We start from the raw sequence: 21,511 nt of genomic DNA on the forward strand, positions 1-21,511 counted from the left end.
AGACAGAGCTACTGTATTTCTAAAAAAAAAAAAATAGTAGAGAGACAAGGTTCCTGTTTGAAATAGAAATGTTATTTTAGATACATTTTATTATGAATAACTTTTGTTATGACTATGGCTGGTAACCATGAATACGTTATTTAAAAAAAAAACACACACAAAATGTTTTACAAAAAAAAAAGAAAAAAAAGATCAAATTCTGACTTTAGATTGCTTTGTTTGGACTCCTTTTGCTGCTTTTTTCCCCTTTCTGGTTTTTTGCTTTGTAAAAGGCATATACAGAATTTAAGCATTAGTCCTTTTTTTATTAACCTCTATGATAAAGCTGTGCTTATTTTGTATTATTTTTTTAAATGCTTGGTTTATTGGGGTTGGGGGGGGGCTTGGCCCAGCTCGGTATTTCTTCCCGTGGCCTTAATGGAAGAGGCGGTTGGAGAAATTTAGCGGGGGGAGGGGGGGTGTCTGCTAAAAGTTGCCTTTCTCTACCACTGGGTCCCCAGGATAGACGTCTCATTGAGATTAATCCAATCATCTGAATTTTCTCCTTTGCAATTCTGGGGTGGGAGGTATTTAAAGAGGGTAGTTCTGACCACCAAGTTACTTCTGATTGGGGAACATCTGGGTTATCTGCCTTGGTGGGTTGAGCCTGCATCGGGAAGTGTCAGGTGCGAAAGGCCAGGTCCGCAGGTGAAGGAAGGCCCAGTTAAGCTGATTTATTGCTAAGGGCCTGTGCACAGGAATCTTCTCAGTAGTCGGCATCTGCTCGGAAGGGTCGATAAGGGTCAACAAAATTCAATGGGGGGCTGGACTTAGTTTCACTTGTGGCTATGTAGGGAAGCTAGGCTGATATTTCTTTTAACTCCTCCCCCAAGTTCTGCCTACAGGAAGAGAATGGCAATAGCACTTAAAGACTTAAACACCCCTTTACAGCCCTCTGAGTAGTTCACAAAGTCAGCCTGTTGCCCCCAATAATCTGGGTCATTTTACCAACCTCAGGAGGAGGTTGAGTCTAGATCGAACACCTGGCACTGGGCAGAGTTAGCCTGCAATGCTGCACTCTTAACCACAGTGCCACCACAGCTCTTAATGGCATCTTCTAGCACAGCGTTTCCCAAGTGTATGGACTTCAACTCCCAGAATACCTATCAATGGACATGCTGGTGGTGGAATTCTGGGAGTTGAAGTCCACAAGTCTTAAAGCTGCCAAGGTTGGATGCACCCCCCCCCTCCCCTCTCTGTAGGGATTCACCTTTTGAAATTACCCTCCCGCGTTTGCCCTGGAAGGGTCTTGGGGTCAACCCTCATGCCCAGGTCCATGGGGTGGGGGCTTGTGGGTTTCCTGCAGGGCAATGCCCTCGTTTCAGGGTGGGGTAATCTCTCAGGCCAAAGCTTTCCCAAAACCTCAGACAGTCTCCCTGAATGAGGGGTCCTTGGTGCTCTCTGAGCTTGGTTGTTTTCTTGCAGATGTTTCATTACCTTCGAATACCTTCGAGACCGTCTTCTGCCACCAATAGCCTCCCACCGACCAGTCCGCTCCCACAGAGAGGGTCTCCTCAGGGTGCCATCAGCCAAGTTATGTCGGCTGGCGACACCCAGGGGGAGGGCCTTCTCTGTGGGAGCCCCAGCCCTGTGGAATGAACTGCCCCCGGAAATACGTAAGATCTCCGACCTCGGGGTGTTCCGCTGCGCACTGAAGACCCTGTTGTTCCGCCAGGCAGGGCTGTCAATATAATAATTTTAAATTGGGGTATTTTAATTTTTAGGGTTTTAAATCGGCCAAATCTATTTAATTATTTTAATTTTTAATTATTGTTGTGTCTTGTGTTTTTAAACTGGCTGTACACCGCCCTGAGTCCTTCGGGAGAAGGGCGGTATAGAAATAAAATTATTATTATTATTATTATTATTATTATTACCTAACTAGGTAACATCATCAGTCTAATCAGTGCTCGTGATGTTACCTAGTTTGGTAATGAAACATCCGCAAGAAAACAAGCTCAGAGAGCACCAACGCTGAGCTACAAATACTCTCCTTTATTGGAATCTCATTTGCAAGTCCCTTCCTTCAGCACCTTCCTAACTTCCAACAGTCATTGAATGAATGGTCGTCGTAACTCGAGGATGTCCTGTATTAGAAAAGCACGATCTTTCTGTCATTTGGCAATTGCTTCCTCTTAATAGAAATTCTCGGGGAGATTCTCAAATACATTTCAGCACACGTGGCAACCTATACATCAGTTTTAAGGCCCCTGTTGTGATGGGTGTTAAGTTTGTGCATGTGACTCCACCCGATTTTGGGGGAAATTTATCCCAAGTTTGGAAAGCGCTGTGATAGATGGACATTTTTCATCCAATGGGCTGGCTCAGCAGCTGTAGGAAGTCAACATTGGTTCTATGGCCCCCTCCGGAGCAGCTGGCCGGTGGCACCGGTCTCTTGGCAACACCTGCACACACACCCCAGGTCTTTTGGATACCCACCCCCCCCCATCCCGCTCAGCCAGACCAGCCCTTCCTGACCAGCAGTGGCTGGTCTCAGTTTGGGGGGCTTCCCTTTTCAAAAATCAAAGCCAGGCACTCTTGCCCCCATTACAGGCTGCTCGGACACCTTGTTCCCGTCAACCCTGGTTTTTCACAATGGGGGAAGGTTTGGGGGTTTTGCAATGCCCCCGGGGCTGTGAAGGCTGGGCCCGAGAAACAAGCTTTTTACGGGCAGCCGGGCTTTGGAGCCGCTCTGCTCGTCCAGCCCCCTGCCCAACATTAAGAGGAAAGTCCAGCACGAGGCACAGTGGACCAAGGAGGTTTTAATGATAACACAACAGTACAAAGCAACAGGTTGTGAAGGGAGCCCGACAGCAGTTGTTCAGAGGTGGAAAGCGTCACAACCACACCCCCAGCGTACCTCCCTGAGGATAATGCACGCAGGTTTCTGGATCTGTGGCTGCTCTTATCGTGTCCCTCCAAGCGAGACACTTCTGGTTCCCTCTGCGGCCACCAGGATTTGGGGTGCAGAGCAGCAGCTACAGGTAACCCTCAACTTATGGCCACAACGAGCCCAAATTTTCTGTTGCCAAGCGAGACAAGTGAATTTTGCCTCACTTTATGAGCTTCCTGGCTACGGTTGTTAAGTGGATCTGGCTTCCCCTTTGACCATTTGCTTGTCAAACGGTCGCAAAAGGGGATTGTGTGATCCGGGGACACTGTGACTGTCATAAATGCGATCCAGTTGCCAAGCGTCCAAATTTTGATCACGTGGGGGGGGTGGGGTGCAATGATTGTGTTAAAAAATGGTCATAAATCACTTCAGTGCTTCAAACGGTTGCTAAATGAACCATTGTAAGTCAAGGACTACCTGTACAGCTTGGAGGAATGGAAGAAAGGCAAAGAAATGCAGGATTGTGCCCAAGGGGCTACCCAAGAAGAGTCCCGGCTCGTCTTCCTGCCAGACATTTGTGCCCAAACGCCTGGCTTGGAAACAGCCCTGATCCCCCTCCCCAAATGTTGTGCTTTTTCTCAGGAAGGATGTGGAGGCAGGCCACAGAGCCCCTCGGCAAGAGCCCACTAGACAGGAGATTTAAGGGTGAATCTCCCCTCTAGTGGGGGGCTCAGGCCTTCGATGCTACAAATTCCGGTTAACCGGAAGTCCTCATTTTTTTGCTCTGACTTGCAAAGATTCTGGGCCTTCTCCGCAGCCCAAAGTCTCTACAACCCTGGATTTTGCACCCAGACTGAAAAAAGGCACCCACAAACACCCTTGTGCTCACAAGCCCGGAAAGGCGTGGAGGGAGACGGGCCCGCTTCCTTCACCCAAATCCTTTCCGGATGTGCCAGGCTACCGTGCTCAGCGTTTCCAGCCAGCATGCTAGCTAGCAGGACCGGAAACTGGCACCCACCCATTCCGGAGAATGCCAGGCAAGAGAAGATGGGTTAGGAAGTAACGATTGTCATCCAAAGGAAAGCAGGTAGATCCAGGAGGCTGATGGGTGGTTGGGGGTTGGCATCAGGTGCCCCAGGTATCCAGGCGCCGCACCCTCACCCTCTGCTTGTAGTGGTACTCTTTCAGGTACTCCTTCAGCGCCCGGGGCAGGGGCAGGTGCCCGATGCCGTCATAGGTGGTGCAGCAGGTCACTACGGCCCGGCATAGGTGCTGCAGGCCAAAGGGGAAGGTGCGGTGCACGGGGAGGGACAGCAGCGGCTCAAAGAACATGCAGACGCTGGGGTCCTTGTAGTGCTCCAAGAGGCCACTCACGGTGGGCGCGTGGAAGACGCTGGGGTCGTGGACATCGAAGCTGAAGTTGTGGTTCCACTGCTCGATGCGGGCGTGGAGAGAGCGGCCATAGCGCCGGAAACTCACGGAGAAGAGGTAGTCTTCTTGGGCCGAGTCCCTCAGGAGGAAGGTGCCCTCCGGCTTGCCCTCCAGCAGGGACTCGGCTTCGTAGCGGTCCATCACGCCCCAATAGCAGGAGAGTTGTGTCAGCTGCAGCATGTCGGGCACCAGGCAGTGGATGTAGTCGATCTGGGTGTGCGCCCGCAGGCCGTCCCGGACCTCCGGCAGCCTGGCCAAGGCCGACTCCAGCTCTTCTTCCTCCTCCTCCTCCTCCTCCTCCTCTTCGTCCTGCTCATCAGTGGCGGTCAGCATGGCCCGACCTGGCCCGGTTAGCTCGGTCATGCCGTGGGCAAGCTTTGGCCCCAGTTTGTAGAGGGGGTTGATCTGCGCTGTGACCTCGAAAGTGTGGATCAAGGCATCCGGAGGGGGCTCCACACCCTGCTCAATGCTGATGCGGCGGCGTTCCCTCAGGCGGTCATCTTCGTCCTCGGGGGGCAGGGCAGCCAGGCCCTCGTGCTCGGAGACGGGCACCGTGTGCTGCTTGATCAGCTCCCAGGTGCGGGCCAGCTCCGAGCCCGGGGGAAAGGGGCAGGTGTCCAGCATCAGCTCCCGGAGATGAATTTTGCGCTGGGAAGAGAGGTCCGGCGAGCGTGGCAGGCTCTTGATGGGGAAGCACTGCCCCACAGCGGCCTGCAGCTTCTGCCGCAAGGAATGACCCAGCCCCTTGGAGGGCTCGGGGTCTGCCCGCCGTGGGCCCTCCGTGGCTGGACCCACTTTGGACGAGGGAAGGCTCAGTCTCTCCGAGGCGTGGCTCAGTCGGGCCTTCCCACGCCCACCCCTACGGCTGCTCATGCCGCCATCCGGCTTCACTTTGGGCCGAGCCCCCGCTGTCCTGTGACATGGCCCCCCAGGCAGGGGACACGCTGGAGGGCTGGCGCTCCTCCCAGGCACTGGATGAGCCGGCTCCTGCTCTTCAGAGGATGGGGCAGACCGAGAGAGCTGCGACGATGCCGACCTGGGGAAGAAAATAGACCAGTGTCATTAGCTGCCCGTCTGCCCCAAAGCCAGCAAGAGCAAATCACAAATGCGCCAAGACAGAATTACAGGTGGTCCTTGACTTACGTCCAAAGTTACAACAGCACTGAAAAAAGTGACTTATGACCTTTTTTTCACACTTACAACTGTTGCAGCAGCCTCTAAATTCACCTGATCAAAATTCAGCTACTTGGCAATTGACTCAAATTCAGGGTCACGTGATCCCCTTCTGCAACCTTTGACAAGCAGTGTCAATGGGGAAGCCAGATTCACTTAAACAACCATGTGATTCACTTAGCAACTGTGATAAGGTTGTAGAATGGGGTAAAACTCGCCTAACAAATGTCTCACTTAGCAACAGAACCATTGGGCTCCATTGTGGTCATAAGTCATGGACTAAGTAACTGCAAATGTTTGCCATTTGTCTAAACCGCTTTCTCAACCTTGGCAGCTTGGAGCTGGGTGGAGTTCAGCTCCCAGAATTCCTAAGCTGACTGGGGAATTCTGGGAGTTGAAGTCCACTCCGTTTCACATTGCTGAGGTAGAGAACTGACTTTGATTTGATCCCAATTTCCCTTTGCCCTGCCATGTCTTGTAATGCCAGTCATACTTGACACACATGATTGGGGCTCAGAGCAGTGTGGGAACCCAGCCAACTGCCAATAATCATGGTTTAGCAGAGCCTGCAGATGGATGTTGGGTTAGTGGAGCGATTCCTCACTCTCCACAGCTCTTTCTGGGCTTGGGGGTCTCGGAGAGGCCTCGCCAGTTTGGTGCCCATCACAAACCAGATCTGGTGGGATGGCACAACGGGGAGACTGTACAACAACAACTGCTGTGACTCTCCAAGGGTGCCCAGGGGGCAAAGGAGAAGGGTGAGGAACTTGCCCCCAGGATCATGGTTATCCTCTCCTGGCAACCCACCGACTTCTCCCCAAAATCCGAAGGAGGGTTGTGAGAGTTTCTGGTGCTAAAAGCTGCCAAGAAGGCGAGTCGTACCTTTCCCGACTGGCAGGCTTATATGGAAAGCGATGGGCTTTGGTGCGCCACCACTCGCTTGGTGCCAGGCGCAGAGTGGCTGGACTTGTTTGTGGAGAAGGTGCGACCTGGCAGGTTTTGGCACCCGAGGATCACACAACCCTCCTCCATGACTTCTGCCACAAGCGGCTCTTTGTGCAAAGCGACTGGAAGCCAGCTGAGGTCTGGGCACCCACCCGCCTGCCCCGGGCTCTGCCTGGGCATCCTGGCCGCCTTGCCCCAGGCCAGATCTCAGGGTCCCTCTGCAAAGCCAATCCTGGGCGGGGGTGGGGGGCAAGGCTGGGGGTCCGGCCAAGGGCTGCCCACCGCCACGGGGGAGGGGGGACTCGGGGGGGGCAGACCCGGGTTCTCTGCAAAGCAGCCCCGCATTGCAACCCTGGTTGCTCCGGCCGGCCTCCCAAAGCCCTAGGGGTCCCTCCCTCCCTGCCCAAGCCCCCGCCGGAGACCCTCCTCGGGGCTGGGCAGCTTCCCCCAAAGGCGGCCAGGCCGGGCACGGCGGCGGGGGTCGCGGTTCAGCCCCGCCAGGGACGCCTCTAGCCCCGCTTGCGCCCGCCTGCCTGCCTGCCCGGAGGAGCCCCCTCGGCCGCCCGCCCGACGCGCGCTGCGGGCCAGAGGCGAAGGGCGCGCCCGGCCCCCCCCGAGAGAGACCCCCGCCCGCCCCGGCCCCGGCCCCGGCCCCACGCACCCGCCGTCCATGCGCCCCGCCGCCCGCGAGATCCGGAGGGGCTGCGGCCCAGCCTGGCGCTTCCTGGGTGGCGGCGCCGACGGCCGCAGCGCAGCGCCTCGCCTCGCCTCGCCTCGCCCTGCGTAGCGCAGCGCTGGAGCCGGGCGGGGATCCCTCTCCGGAAGGAAGGAAGGAAGGGAGGGAGGGGAAGAGGGAGGGGGCATAAGCGCCCCAGCGTCCCTCCCCTCCCCTCCCCTCCCCTCCCCTCCCCATTTCTATGCACTCCTTTGATGTGTTTGTGGCTGTTTTCCCTACTTAGATCCTTTTATTTGTGCCACGGAATTTCCGTGCGTCCATGTCTAGGTCTCTCCTGTCACTTCTTTCCTTGTTGACAAATAAATAGACAATAAATAAATAAATAGACGGGAGAAAAGGAAGGGAGGAGAAGAGGGAGGGAGGGAGGGGAGGAGTAGATGATGAAAGGGCTGAAGGGCCCATCCTCCTTTCGGAAGCCCATAATGCTCAGCAAGGCGGAAGGGGAAGACTGGCACCAGCGCAGAGGCTCTGAGTGACAGCTGTCAAGGGGCCGATCCTCATGGAGAAGTCCTCTCTATGTGGGGGCCAAGAGTCAACACGGACGCCCTCCGTGGGCCAAGACCTTCAGTTGGCGCATGGGATCTTGGGCGCCTGCCTGGAGCCGGGCACAGCTGCAGGCCCCTCCTTGGATCCCACCGCCCAACCGCCGCTTTGCTTCACCACCCATGATCCACGCGCCTTGCCAAGCTCCTTCCCCTCCTGGGGGGCCTTTGGTCTCTTAGCACCAGATCAGGGGCTCCGACATCTCCCAAACCCCAGACGGCCCCGTTGCTAAGCGACCCCTCAACCAACCCCTTAGCGAAGGGGCTGCAGGGCCCCCAGGTGGGAGACTCCCCATTGGGCTGTGGGCCCAGGGCGTTCAGTGAGTCTTCTGCACCTCACAATCTCCTCCACAGACCTGGGCTCCAAGCCTCATCTATGGCATCCGTGTAGGCCTCGAGGACCATATGGCCCAAGGGGTGATGGGAGTTGTAGTCCAACACTCCTGCATAGGGAAACCTGCCCTAGCCTCACCCATGCCTGAACCCTGCCCTGAAAACCAAAATCCACCCCCTACCTATTGCTGAGATCGGACAAGTGTCTTTTCGAGAGAGAAATGTGCTGTTTCATTTACATCAAAAATGTCCAAACTTAGCCACTTTAAGATGTGTGGACTTCAACTCCCAGAATTCCCCAGCTACCCACATGTGGTTGACTGGAGAATTCTGGGAACTGAAGTCCATATATCCTAAAGTGGCTAAGCTTGGACACTTCTGATATACATACAAAATGGGGGACGCTGCTGTTGAAACAGCTCCGTGACTGAAAAGCCAATAAATAAAAGGGATCAAAACAGAAAATCAAGAAAGAAAAAAGGGGAGGGAAACACATATTTTATTGCAACAGAAAAAGCGTTTATATACAGCAGGGAACTCCCAGGGCTGAAGCCCGTGGTTCCCCCAGCAGGGCCAACTGCCCAGCCAACAGACCCCTGTGGCCAGTGACGGCAGAGCTGGCGAAAGGGCCCTCTGGACACCCGAAGGGGCCTGGCAAATCGAGGCCCCCGTGCCTCTTCCGTCAGTCCCAGTCCCACCGAACGGCCTCCGTGGCTGCTCAGTCACTGTCGCTGCTCTCACTGCTCGACTCCGAAGGGGCGTCGCTGGGGCTGGCCTCGCCTTCCTCCTCTTCCTCGTGGTTGGAGCGGTCGCTGCCGCTGAAGAAGGGGCTGCGGCTGCCCCGATGGTGCTGCTGCTGCGGCCGGCTGCCCCCGTCTTCGTCCTCCTCCTCCTCTTCCTCGCTGCCGCTCTCCTCGTCCGCCTCTGGCCGGCCGCCCTCCGGCTCAGAGTCTTCCTCATCGTCGTCGCTGCCAAAGATCTCCTCTTTGTCTCGCGCGGCCCGCTCATCCTCCTCGCTCTCCTCGGCTGGGACGCCTTCGCCCTCGCTGGGGGAGCGCCCTTCCTCCTCCTCTTCCTCCTCCTCCTCCTCCTCCTCGGCTTCACTGGCCTCCTTCTCGCTCTCACTGCCTTTCTCCGGCTCCTCGTCTGAAGTGGGGGAGACAGCAGAGGGGAAGGGAGGACGGTGGGTTAAACATTTAAGTAGCCTCCCTCTATGGCCCAGGAGGGGGCAGTTAATTTCCTCAAGGGGCCACAGGAGAAACTGGGACAGTTGTGTTAAGGTCCAGGTTAGGCCAGGGCCAAAAACTGATACCAGAGACAGATTCTTAGAGGTTTGTTAAGGTGTCAGTTTTTTGTTTGGACTTGTAAAATATAGGAAAATCCCATAAACTAAGGTTAGGCTTAGGCTTAGGGCTGTGAAGGTATGCACATACATAAAGTTAACAAAAATAGCAGCCACCTTCAAAATAAAAGCGATGCAATTGAATTGCTTGCCTCCACTTATTTACATTTGATTTCTAATGGGGGCCAGAGAGGAAGAGCCGAAGGGCCGGGCGTGGCCCAGCTCTGCTTTCGGGGGCTGGCCAGGATCTGGGAGAAAGACCACCCACCTGAGCCTTGCGCCTCTTTGCCCAAGTCCATCTCCTCCTCTTCCTCCTCCTCGGGTTCGTGGTTCTCCAGCTGGGCTTTGCGAGCTTCCTGTGAGGGAAGCAAAGGTGCCCAAGTGGGCCGCTCAGCTCAAGACTCCCTCCTTGGCCACAGGGAGGGGCGCTTGGGCAAAGCCCCGGGGCCCCTGTGGCCCAGCAGTAGCCCCCCTCTGCCCACTAGGACACCCAGCCCTACCTGTGCCTCCAGCTCCTTCTCGTTCATGTCCCTGTGTTTCACCACCAGCACAGCGTTGGTGCCTGACTGGACCCCGGCCTTGGCTCGCCGTTTGCTGAGCCGCACTCTGCCAGGGAAGGAGGTGGTCAGTGAGGGCGGAAGGGCCGGGCCCACCCTTGCCAGCATCTCAGTCACCCCCCCCCCGCCCCTTTTAGCCAAAGACCCACAGCCACAACTGCTCAGACCATTCTTTGACAGCATTCCCAACACACACACACACACACACACACACACACCTTATTGAGGAAAAGCACAACAGCTGTGAAGAAGAACGGTGGCATTTTTTGAGCACAGCGTAGGCAGTTCTCGGCTTACAACAGTTCATTTAGTGACCATTGGAAATTACAACAGCACTGGAAAAAGTGACCGAGGCCCGTTTTTTACACGTACAACTGTTGCAGCCTCCTTGGGGTCATGTGCCCACAATTCGGCCGCTTGGCAATTAACTCGTATTTATGACGGTTGAGGTGTCCTGAGGTCACGTGTTTCCATTTTGCGACCTTCTGACAAGCAGAGTCAATGGGGAATCCAGATTCACTTAACAATCGTGTTACTGAGCAACTGCAGTGATTCGCTTACCAACTGTGGCTGGAAAGGTCGTAAAATGGGGCAAATCTCACTTAACAACTGCCTCCCTGAGCAATAGACTCCATTGTCTAAGGGCTCAATTGCGGTCGTTAAGTCAAGGTCTGCCTGTAGAGGTTGAGCACTGGAAACTGGCTCATAAAACCACAAAGCAGCCAGGGAGGCCTCCCCACGCCCGCTAGCCTGCCAAGGGCCCAGCAACTCCATCTTCTCTCCCCCCCCACCTGACCCACTGTCCTGCCCCCAATTTCCTCCCCCTCACCTGGTTTCCAGTTCATTGTAATAGACACCGTCACCTTCACGGAAGATGAAGAAGTAATTCTCTTCGTAACCTTTGCTGGCTTTGTTCTTGACGTTCCAGTTGTACTCCCGGGCAATTTTATACTCATACCTAATGGGGGTGGGGTGGGGGGGAGAGAAAGAAGAGAGTTTCATACATCTGCTTGGAAAAAATCCACTCCTTCTTAATTCCATTCAATTTCCTAAAATGGAATTGATTTTCTTGCTTACCCAACCCTCATCAGTGGGGGCCGGGGGACCTACTTTGCAAGAGGAAACCAAGAGATCCAAGGGCAGAATTAAAGCAGTCCCTGCAACTTAACATGTCCATCCCCCGTTCGTGAAGTAGTAAAAAAAAAACAATAAAAAAATCTACCAACTCAGGCAATCCTATCATTTTAATCTATGGCTCTGAAAAGCCAAATTCAAACTAAGCCAGTTGGGAAATGTAAGCTAAGCAGTATGCAGCTTGCTGACCCCGTTTTCACATTTTCAAAACTAAATCCCTTATTGCAACCATGACGCTCTTCTGGGCTCTCTTCCAGGTGTATTTTAGTCCTGCTTCCAGACAACGCTCAGCATCTGCGCTCACGTACACGTCCTCGGGTGCGTAATCCATCTCCTCTTCTTGATCCCGTTTGCGCTTCCGCATCGTGTCGTCCACGGGAAGGAAGTAGGCCACAAACTGGTTGCCCTCTTCATCCATCATGCCCCTGGAGGCGGAGGGAAAGAGGCGTTATCAGCTCCCTGCTTCGGACACAACAGCCATTTTTTGGGTTTTTGGTCTTTTAATGATCCCGTAATCCCTCAGATCGGGGTGGAGTCGGGGCAACTGAATGGAGCTGTTTACTGGCCGGATGCTCTTCCTTTCGCCAATGCAGAGTTCACAGCTGATATTTACACATTGTGCCCAGAAAGAAAAATATCTGCCACTATCTAGGATTGAACTCACAGCCTCCTGATTGTGAGGCGAGAGCTCCATCTCTAGGCTACTGCACCACTCTTGGACGGAACAGCCCTTGTGCCAAGCAAAATCCTCACTGGCACCACCAGATAAAAGGAGAAGGCTGAAGATTATGAAAGGGAAATAGATCTCTTTCTGCTTGAGGTCTTGAAAAGACTGGGCTGGGGTTAAGGCACCAGGCTAGAAAGTGGGAGACGGTAAGTTCTAGATCCGCCTTAGCCATGAAAGCTGGCTGGGTGACTTTGGGCCAGTTGCTCTCTCTCAGCCCAGCCCACCTCACAGGGCTGTTGTGAGGAAAATAGAAGGAAAATGATGTGTTGGATATGTTCACTGCCTTAAGTTATTTATAAAAATAAAGGTGAAATACTATAAAATTAAAAAATAAAGATAAAACACCCTCGGCAAGGAAACCAAGGCCGGCTTTCCTCTCCCTACTTTAGAAATAAACCATGATCTCACCTAATCATGGCTTGTGACATCATCTCCAGAGCTGCTGCCCCGCTGGTGTCCTTGGGCGCTGGATCAGAGTCAAAAATGACCTGAGCACAAGGGTTGATCCACATCTGGCAGAGAGAATGAGAACAGCAGCTCAGAGCCCGGCAAGTCCTTCTGGGGAGGGGCAGGCGAGGTGGTCTGCTAACCTCTCACCCCACCCAGCACCCACTTCCCTGGGGCCGCCTTGCTTTCCCCTTACCTTGAAGTCAGGAAAGACCGGCATGACTTCCGTTGGAGTAACGCGAGGCTTGCTGTAGTGCTGAGAAATCTGGAAGGGGGGGGGGCAGAGTTTCCCATTAGGAGACACCCGAGAAAGAGGGAACACAACCACCCTTGCTAGGCCTGGAAGCTGTAGCTGAATGTAGGCTCTGCAAAGCTCTCTTGGGGCCTCCACCCCCCCAAATCAGAGCGTGCATTTAAACCACCAATATAAGGAGAATAAAAATGGCTCCAGCAAGCTTCTACAGCAGCAACTTTAAGACTCATGGATTTCAACTCCCAGAATTCCCCAACTTTAGGACCTGTGGACTTCAACTCCAATTGAAATCCACGAGTCTTAAAGTTGGCAAGTTGGACCCCCCTCCCACCCACCACCCCAGTTCTACTGCTCTACAGGACTAGAAGACCTCCAAGGTCCCTTCCAACTCTGTTAGTCTGTTGTTTTCTCTCTTTCTGCACAGGTTCCATCTCTAAAACTAAAAAGGCACAACAATGAGAGGATAGGAGTTTTTTGGGAAGGAGGAAAGGAAGAGGAAGGGCACTCACTGACTTCTGAGCATCCTCAAAGGTCTTCTCGATGGCTGCAATCTGGCTATCTCGGTCCTTGTAGATCTCCTCCTCGGTGAACTGCTGTTTGACCGACACGCCAATTCTAAGTGAAACGAGGTGTGGGGAGGGGGAAGAGTTCAGAAAGGGAGTCTCAGCCAGCAGTCTAAGAGTGTGGCTTCCTTGCGCTGGACTCAGTGAGAAAGTTCCTTTGGAGCCAAGACACAGAGCCCCTCTCCAGAAACACGTTCTCGGTACAACCAGACTCACAACAGACTATTTCTTTGCTAGCACAAAGCTGGACGAAAATAAATAATGACGGAATAACCCAAATGATGTTTCTACTCACTTAACCTCTGGCTTCTCATTGGAGACACCGTAGCGGTTGAATTCGGTGGAGATGTATTCGGTCTTCCGCATCCATGGCACAACTTTGGCATGCTGCTGTGATCTGAAGAGAAAAAAACGACCAAAAAAGTCCACCTGGATTTCTGTTCTTCTCCAGAGTTGCCTTCCCCAAAGCCCATCTGGCTACAATCCAATTATTCCCAGCCAGCGCAGGAAGACCAACTCCTCCACTGTATTTATTAAGAAAATTATTATGGCCGCCCAATTCACTCATGGTGAGTCCCAGTGAATTACAAAAACAAAACCCCAATGTAGCAAATATTGCGAGAGAACATTTACACCCTCAAAAGCGGCTCTAAAGCTCAGTGTAGGAGCAAAAGAGGCAGAACCTGGGGCTGGGGTCAAGAGACGAATCAGCCTGGAGTCCTTACGTTGCCACAATGTGTCCAACTGCTCTTGAATTCCATTAAATCTTACCTAGCGCCAATTTGGTGCTGATCCTTAATTGACTAGATTCTTGCATAGAGGCATGAGCAATAAATCAGCTTAACTGGAACTTAATGTGTGGCCTTCATTCTTCATACCTGGCAGTTAAATGTATGTATATGTATGCGTAGCCAGAGTTGCTTTGGATAGTGAGATGGGTGGCATATTAATAAACAAATATGTGTGTGAGAGAGGGAGCGGAGCAGCTGCCCGTATGGTGAGGCTGAGGAGAGTCATGGAGATTAGAGGCAGATGCTAAGGTCCAGAGAGCTTAGGGATTCTCTTTCTAAAGAAGGAAATCACTTAAACGAGCCAGGCCACGAAGGACAACTGCAAGAAACTTTCAACAATCGGATGCTGGGGTGGGAGACAGAGCGGCATCTGGGGTAAGAACAGGGGCAGCAGAGCCTGGAGCAAGGCCAGCAGAAGGGGGCTGTGGTGCCGAAGGAATTGCACTACCTCTTGGAACTGGTGGGTGCCTGGATCTCCTCCTCCAGCAGTTTCTCATCCGCAGGATCTAAAAGAACTAAAACAAAACAAATGTGGTCACAGGTTGGTCCCCTCCACTGAGCATGCTCGGAGAGCTCTGCAAAGGGTTGAGATGCAGTCTGGCCTCCTTGCATTCTGTAGCTAAACTCCTGGAATCCTGCTATATTAGGTCACTGGAGATGCACGCACTTAGTATGGGTAGTCTTCGCGTAACACCAGTAATTGGGACCATGCTTCCCATGCTAAGCAATGTAAAGCACATCAGCATGTAACCGCATCACTCAGTGACAGAAATTCCAGCAATAGAAAATGCTACTGTTAAGCGACAATCGTGAGGCATTAAGCAGGGACCGCCTCCCAACTTCCCATCAGCTCCCTGCAATCAGTACGCAAGGACTACCTATAAAAGATTTGAATTCACAGCATAGTTGTGTTATCTCCCTAGCAGCTGTTTGTTTCGTGGGTACCAGAAATCTAGGGTGCAGGTCCTCCTCACACACAAAACGAGCACCTCCCCCCAACCAGCCTCGATTTGCACACACATTATTAACCCTCTGTTGTGACAGGCATACAGAGAATCCGTCTCACCATTGGGGTCAATGCGATAAGTATCCGGGTTTATTAGATCTATGGTGACTCCCAAGTCAGGTTCTGTCAGCAAGTCATGTTTGTGCTGCTTTTCCAGAGAGGTGGCCTTGTACTGTACAAACCTGGAAAGGGGAAGGAAGCAAGAAAAACTTTAATCGGCAGAAAAGGCCCAAGCAGCTCTCCAAAGCTGAATCGCACTCAGATAATGTACACTGGCAGCAAGATGAGTGCGGGATCAAATTTCCCAAGAGAGACCAGCCAAACCTCAGGCTGGACATAAAAGAATCCCCCTCCCCATAACAGGAGTTTAAGGGTTTCGGCTTCCTGGAGACTCCAACCCTGCAGCAGTTCAAAAAAGACAAAGTGGCTTCCCATATTGTAGTCTATATATTCATTAATGTGCAGGAAGGGCCTTCTGGGTGGCCTTCACTAAACCATGAGGCTCTCTGTCTGTCTCTGAAGGGGCCAAACTCCTTCCTCAAGGCTTTTGGCCAACAGTCAAGATGGAGGACAGGGAGTCCTCAACTTATGACAACTGAGCCCCAAACTTTTTTCAAAGTTGGCCACTTGAAGTTGAGTGGACTTCAACTCCCAGAATCCCCCAAAGTTGCTCTTTTAAGGTCTCCCTCTACGCCCTCCCCCCCCCAGCATCTGCAACTAGTTGCATTTTATTTCTTTTTTTCCATGGTTCTCAGTTACCCCAGGTGGTAGGGAAGGCCTAGAACAGGGGTCCTCAAACCTGGCAGCTTTAAGACTTGTGGACTTCAACTCCCAGAATTCTCCAGCCAGCATAGGTGGAGCATAGCATAGCATGGCTGGAGAATTCTGGGAGTTGAAGTCCACAAGTCTTAAAAACTGCCAGGTTGGAAGACCTCTGGCCTAGAAAGAAGGAACAGGCCAATAACCCTCAGGACCTCCACGCTGAAGAGACACAGGGCCCTGTGGGAGGGGACCTCCGAGGTCATCCAGCCCACCCCCGGGTTCCCCGCGCTTTCCCTCGCATCTTTCCGCGCCAAAGGCTGAGGAGGGCCGCGGGGGGGGGGGAGAGGGGCCTCTGCAGGGGGCGGGGGGCGCGGGGGGGGTCTCACCTGTTCTGGTCGAAGGGGTAGGTGATGAACTTGGGGTCGAAGGGGATGTCGGGGAGGCTGTTGCAGTACTTGACGCGGCAAACCACCCCGGACCTGCGGGCCGAAGCAGAAGGAAGGGCGGGAGTGAGGGGGAGGCCGCCGCCGCCTCTTGCGGGGCCGGAGCCTCACGGGAGGGGGGTCGCCTTACCTCTCGGGGAGCGTCCGGTGCGAGTTGGGCCTGCGGGGAAGAAGAAGGAGAAGAAGAAGCGGACCGGGAGAGAGTCAGTGACCGCGGAAACGGGGGGGGGAGAAAGGCTGGGCCCCCCCGCCCCGGAGGCGCCCCCTCCCCACCTGTGGCCCGGCTCCTCCCGCTGCGCCTGAGTCTGGATCGTGGGCGCCATGGCAGCGGCTCCCACCAGCAACCGAGGGCGCAGGCGCCGGGCCTTTCCTGCCGCGGGGAGGGCCGGGAAGCGGAGTCCGGGAGGCCGCCGATGTCCTACGCGCTAAGCACGGGGGGACTGCAGCTCCCAGGGGGCCGCGCTCCGCGAAAGGCCCGCCGGGAAGCGTCGCTCTCAGGACCGCGTCGAGGGGGGGGGAGGAGCGCTTCGGCGTCGCGCGGCGTGGCGCAGGGCAGGCCGGGAAGGGTAGTCCCGCGAGAGCGGCCGAAGATGGCGGCGCCGCCTCAGCCGCAGGTCCCGCCGCCGCAGCCCCAGGCGCCCCCGCAGCCGCCGCTGATGGGCCAGGTGGGGCCCTCGGGGGCCGCGGGGCAGCAGGTCGCGGCGGGAGCGCCTCCTCTGGCCGCAGGCCCCGCGCCCTCGGGCATGCAGGTGGCCGCGCAGGCGCAGGACTTCGACCCGGTGCAGCGCTTCCGCCTCCTCCTGCCGCAGCTGAAGGAGAGCCTGCAGGTGAGAGGGACTCCGCGGCCCATGAGGCACAGCCCGCCCGCCTCCCTCCGCCCCGGGAGCCCCACGGAGCCGCCTCTCTACGTCTCTCTGTGTGTGTATATATAAATAAAATGTATAAATATGTATATACATTTTATTTATATATATACATATATATGTATATATTATTTATACATTTTTCTTAAACATACATAAGTCTTTAGTAAACAGTGTATTGTCTGGGTCAACTTACTTATCAATAATAATAATAATAATAATAATAATAATAATAATAATAATAATAATAATAATAATGTTATGTACTTGAGCCTAGTGGTATTCTTCCAGCTTCTAATTCCTACCTCCAATACCTAACCTAACCCTTGGTAGAACAAATCCCCTGTTAAAAAAATACTCTGCATCTTCCTCATCCTTTATCTTTAATGTTAACCTATCCATTCTCTTCTTCAGGGGTCCCTGCTTGGAAGCCCGTTTTTAATATTCTCCTTCCCCATTTCAGAACCTGATGAAGGTGGCTGCGCAGAACTTCGTCCAGAACACCAGCATCGACAGCGGGCAGTGAGTTCACTCCACCTTCCCCCTCCACGGCCCAGCTGAGCCTGCCCAGCCTGCTCCCTTTCTTCCTGCCAAGATGGCAAACTGTTCTTTCTTTCTCTCTTTCCCTTTTCTTCAGGAAAATCAGCGAAGTTCCAGTGCAGAGAGTGGACAAAAGCCTGGAGGAATTTTACGCCTTGTGCGACCAGCTCGAACTCTGTCTGGTAAGTCCAGGAGGAGTGGGGGGGGAGGGGCATACACTCTCGTTCGTCAGCCATGGATTCCCACTTGTGCACCTTGCTGGAATTTGGGTTTTGGCCTTCTCTTCTCTTTCGTACTCCACATCTCTGCTGGGTGCCCCTGGGAATGGGCACCCCTTTAAGACGTCTCTGGTGTGGTTGTGAGAAGGAGCTGTCTCTCTGCACAATAACAGGATAGCAACATTGGAAGGCACCTTGGAGGTCTTCTAGTCCAACCCCCTGCTCCAGCAGGAAGCCCTGTACAGGTAGCCCTCGACTTACTACAGTTCATTTAGTGGCAAAGTTACAACAGCACTGAAAAAAAGTGACTTATGGCCGTTTTTCACATTTACGACCGCTGCAGCATCCCCATGGTCACATGATCAAAATTTGGATGCTTGGTAACTGGTCTGTATTTATGACGGTCGCAGTGTCCCAGAGTCACAGCAGCCCCTTTTGTGACCTTCTGACAAGCAAACGGTCAAAGGGGAAGCCAGATTACTTACTTAGCAACTGCAGGGATTCACTTCACAGCCGTGGCAAGAAAGATCATAAAATGGAGCAACGTTCACTTAACAAATGTCCTGCTTAGCCACAGAAATTTTGGGCTCAATTGTGGTCGTAAGTCGAGGATTACCTGTAGCATTCTAGACAGGTGGCTGTCCGATCCCTTCTTAAAAACCTCCAGTGTTGGAGCACCCACAGCCTCTGGAGGCAAGCTGTTCCACTGGTTAATTGTTCTCACCATCATCTTGGTCTTCCCCTGGAAGGAAGAGGCTGCTGTCCGCAGACCCTCCCCGGGGTAACATCCGACCAGCTCTGTTCTCACCCCCACCTCCTCTCTCCCTCATCCCAGCGCCTGGCCTACGAGTGCCTTTCCCAGAGCTTCGACAGCGCCAAGCACTCACCCACCCTGGTGCCCACCGCCACTAAGCCCGACGCGGTCCAGGCAGAGAGCCTGCCCTACACCCAGTACCTCAGTATGATCAAGTCCCAGATCTCCTGTGCCAAGGACATCCACAACGCGCTCCTGGAGTGCTCCAACAAGATCACGGGCAAGATGCCCTCGCAGGGGGCCTTGTGACCTGCAGAGTTCGTCTGGGCTCTGACCCCTGGACAGAAGAGCCGAGCGAGCTGCAAGAGGCAGAGGCTGAATTCTGGGCCTGGGTCTTGCCTTCCGTTCATCTCCGCTCCTTCTTTCGGCCCTATCCTGAGCGGTGTTCAAGTTTCGGATAGTGTTTGTGGCAACCACAAAAATTCTGCCATCCGCAGGCCGTAAAGCTCTCCCGGAGCCGGCTGGCCAATTTTTCCTATTTTTATTTTCACTTAGGAGAAAGCCCTGGTGAGGTCTGCCCCCACAATGCCTCCCACAACTGCGGGAAATTTCAGAACTGACTATTTAAAAGATTACTTATTCCAAAGGCGCATCAGGCAGATAAATGTCTTTCTCCAGCTTAGTACCCAGAAGATGGATCTGGGCACGAAATACAATTTTTTTTATGGACCTTATTGTTGTCAAATGTGTACCTGTAAGAAGGTGACTTCTGGGCTGAGGAAGAAGCCTCTAGAAACATTTTTTTTTACTCAATTTTCTGTTACTTGATTGAAGACATTACAACACAATAAAATCTGCCTAATGAGTTTAGTTCAAAAAGGCGCTGATAATGTTATCTAGTTGGGTGATAAAACATCTGCAGGAAAACCACCAAGCTGAGAGAGCCCAAAGGACCCCGCACTCCCCCCCTCCTCCTCTTCACTCTACACACCCCACTTCCTTTTAGCACTGATAATGTTACCTAGTTCAGTAGTGACATGTCTGCAAGAAAAGAGCCAAGTTCAGAGAGCACCAAGGACCCTACAGTCCTCCCCCCCTTCTCCTCCTCTCCACAAACCCCTCTCCCTTCTAGCTCTGAAGATGTTACCTAGTTGGGGTAGATAACATTTGCTAGGAAGCTTTCAAGCTCAGAGAACACCAAGGACCCCACAGTCCTCCTCCTCTTCCTCCTCCTCCCCCCCTCCCCCTTTCTAGCACTGACGATGTTGCCTAGTTGTGGTCGTGAAACATCTGCGTTAAAAACTACCAAGCTCACAGAGCAGCCAGGACCCCCACAGTCCAACCCTGAGCTACAAATACTGAGCTTCGTTCCAGTTGAGTGCGCTCTCTCCTCTCGGCCATTGGGGAGATTTGGGGCCTGGTCAGCTTTTGCTCCTGACCAGTTAAGGAGCCACACCAACCAGCCTCTTCAGCTGCAGAGGACCTTGCCTGTTGCATCCCAGAAAATAGAAAAAAGCCCTGGAAGCGAATGGAAGAAAGGGCCTTGGAGAGGCTGTGGGCCAGCATGGCAATCCGTCCGTTCTCGTGGCATGCTCTTTGGGCGTGGGCGTGTCCTCCCCCATCTCTGGGCGAGATTTCCATCATTGCCGGATTTGTCTTGGTCTCTATGGGTTCCAATTGCTCACGATTATCAAGAGCATCACTTCTCTCTTTGGTGTGAGAAGTGGATCCTTCTGCGAACCCTTCAGCTTAAGCCTGGGAGGCCGTGCGTGGGGCTGCCTCGTGCTGAGCCAAGCCCTTGGCCTGAGGAACTCACACACCCTCCTCTGCTCTTCCCGAAGCACACCCGGCTCCAAATCCTTTCCAACCAGAGGTGCCCAGGGATGGGGCCAGAGGCCCTCTGCGCACCACGTTGGAGTAGGCAACCCTCTCCCTGGGGATAAACCGGGGACCCACCTCCTCTAGCCAAGCCTCCTGAGGAGGAGGCTGCCCCGCCATTGGGGTGGGGTCCTCTGTTGTGGGATCCCCCAGGACAAGGCAAACTCAGAGAAGAAACGGCATCCAAGCCGCCCCAGAACCCCTGGAGCGGGAAAGGTTTGGGGGTGCTTTACATTCCTCCTGGGAGGTTGGAGCAAGAGCAGGGGCCTGGCTGGCTGCCCCACTTCATTCCTCCTGCAATTCCTTGGGGCCCCTTTTGCAATCTTTTACTCCAGGCGTGGGAGCAGAAGGGGGCAGGACGTCCAGTTCTTGCCACGGACGCCCAGTTGTATCAGCGAAAGCCGAGGAGCTTTTTCCTTCCTTTCTGGTTGTCCAAAGTTTTTGCATGCAACTAGGTGGCTTCTCTCCAGAGCAACCCTGCCTCCTTCCTCTCCCCCCCACCCCCCCAGACCCTCCTTCTGTTGCAAGGGCAGGGAGAGGGACAGGAAGCTCCAGCAGCCAGCAAAAGAACACCCTGTTCTAAACTGGCTTGGCTGGGCTTCGTTTTCCCCTCTTCGGAAGCCAAGGGAGGTGATGAGCTATTGGAAAAATGCAGCCACGTTTTTGCCAAGCCACAAGCTGGGAGCTGTGTCAGCAGGCAAAAAGTTCCCTCTTTGGGATTTCTAAGGCAGCTTGTCCCCCCTCCTGCCCCCCCCCCAGGTGGAGAGGAGGGCTGTTCCCCAGAATAGCGCAGCCCTTTCTTAATCCAAAGGGGCTGGAAGGGACCTTGGAGGCCCAACCCTCTGCTCAAGCAGGAGACCCTCTCCCATTTCAGACCAGTGACTGTCCAGACTCTTGAAAGCCTCCAGTGATGGAGCCCCACAACGTCTGGAGGGAAGCTGTTCCACTGGTGAATTGTCCTCACTGTAAGGAAATTCCTCCTCATTTCTGGATTGCTTCTCTCCTTGATTAGTTTCCATCCATTGTTTTTTTGTCCTGCCTTCAGGTGAACCCCCTCTTTTTTATGGCAGCCCCTCAAATATGGGAAGATGCTCTCCTTCGCCCCCAGCCCTTCTCTTCCTTAGACCGGACACCCCCAGTTCCCTCCCCCATGCCTCATGCAATTGAACCCCCAAGCCTCTTGCCAACTTCCTATCTCTTC

General features: G+C 53.7%; 3 protein-coding genes across 3 annotated transcripts; 1 reads left to right on the forward strand and 2 right to left on the reverse strand.

The window, feature by feature from the left end:
- Positions 1–2,565: 2,565 nt before the first annotated feature.
- Positions 2,566–7,189, reverse strand: LOC139320818 (suppressor of cytokine signaling 5-like). The gene is made up of 2 exons (XM_070949257.1): positions 7,083–7,189; positions 2,566–5,339 (listed from the first exon to the last, which is right to left on the reverse strand). The coding sequence occupies exons 1-2, from the start codon at positions 7,091–7,093 to the stop codon at positions 3,998–4,000; spliced, it is 1,353 nt and encodes a 450-aa protein (XP_070805358.1). The 5' UTR covers positions 7,094–7,189; the 3' UTR covers positions 2,566–3,997.
- A 1,326-nt stretch (positions 7,190–8,515) lies between these two features.
- PAF1 (PAF1 homolog, Paf1/RNA polymerase II complex component) lies at positions 8,516–16,412 on the reverse strand. Its single transcript, XM_070949256.1, has 14 exons — positions 16,331–16,412; positions 16,188–16,217; positions 16,001–16,093; positions 14,913–15,034; positions 14,295–14,361; positions 13,351–13,452; positions 13,002–13,107; positions 12,436–12,504; positions 12,201–12,304; positions 11,374–11,490; positions 10,761–10,889; positions 9,875–9,980; positions 9,643–9,730; positions 8,516–9,178 (listed from the first exon to the last, which is right to left on the reverse strand). The coding sequence occupies exons 1-14, from the start codon at positions 16,378–16,380 to the stop codon at positions 8,751–8,753; spliced, it is 1,611 nt and encodes a 536-aa protein (XP_070805357.1). The 5' UTR covers positions 16,381–16,412; the 3' UTR covers positions 8,516–8,750.
- Positions 16,413–16,637: 225 nt separating this feature from the next.
- On the forward strand, positions 16,638–19,311 carry MED29 (mediator complex subunit 29). Its single transcript, XM_070949587.1, has 4 exons — positions 16,638–16,884; positions 17,384–17,442; positions 17,558–17,642; positions 18,514–19,311. The coding sequence occupies exons 1-4, from the start codon at positions 16,648–16,650 to the stop codon at positions 18,739–18,741; spliced, it is 609 nt and encodes a 202-aa protein (XP_070805688.1). The 5' UTR covers positions 16,638–16,647; the 3' UTR covers positions 18,742–19,311.
- The last annotated feature ends 2,200 nt before the right edge of the window (positions 19,312–21,511 follow it).

This window comes from Pituophis catenifer, unplaced genomic scaffold, assembly GCF_029215685.1.
Source record: "Pituophis catenifer annectens isolate HBS135680 unplaced genomic scaffold, rPitCat1.0.hap2 SCAF_9, whole genome shotgun sequence".
NCBI lineage: Eukaryota > Metazoa > Chordata > Lepidosauria > Squamata > Colubridae > Pituophis > Pituophis catenifer.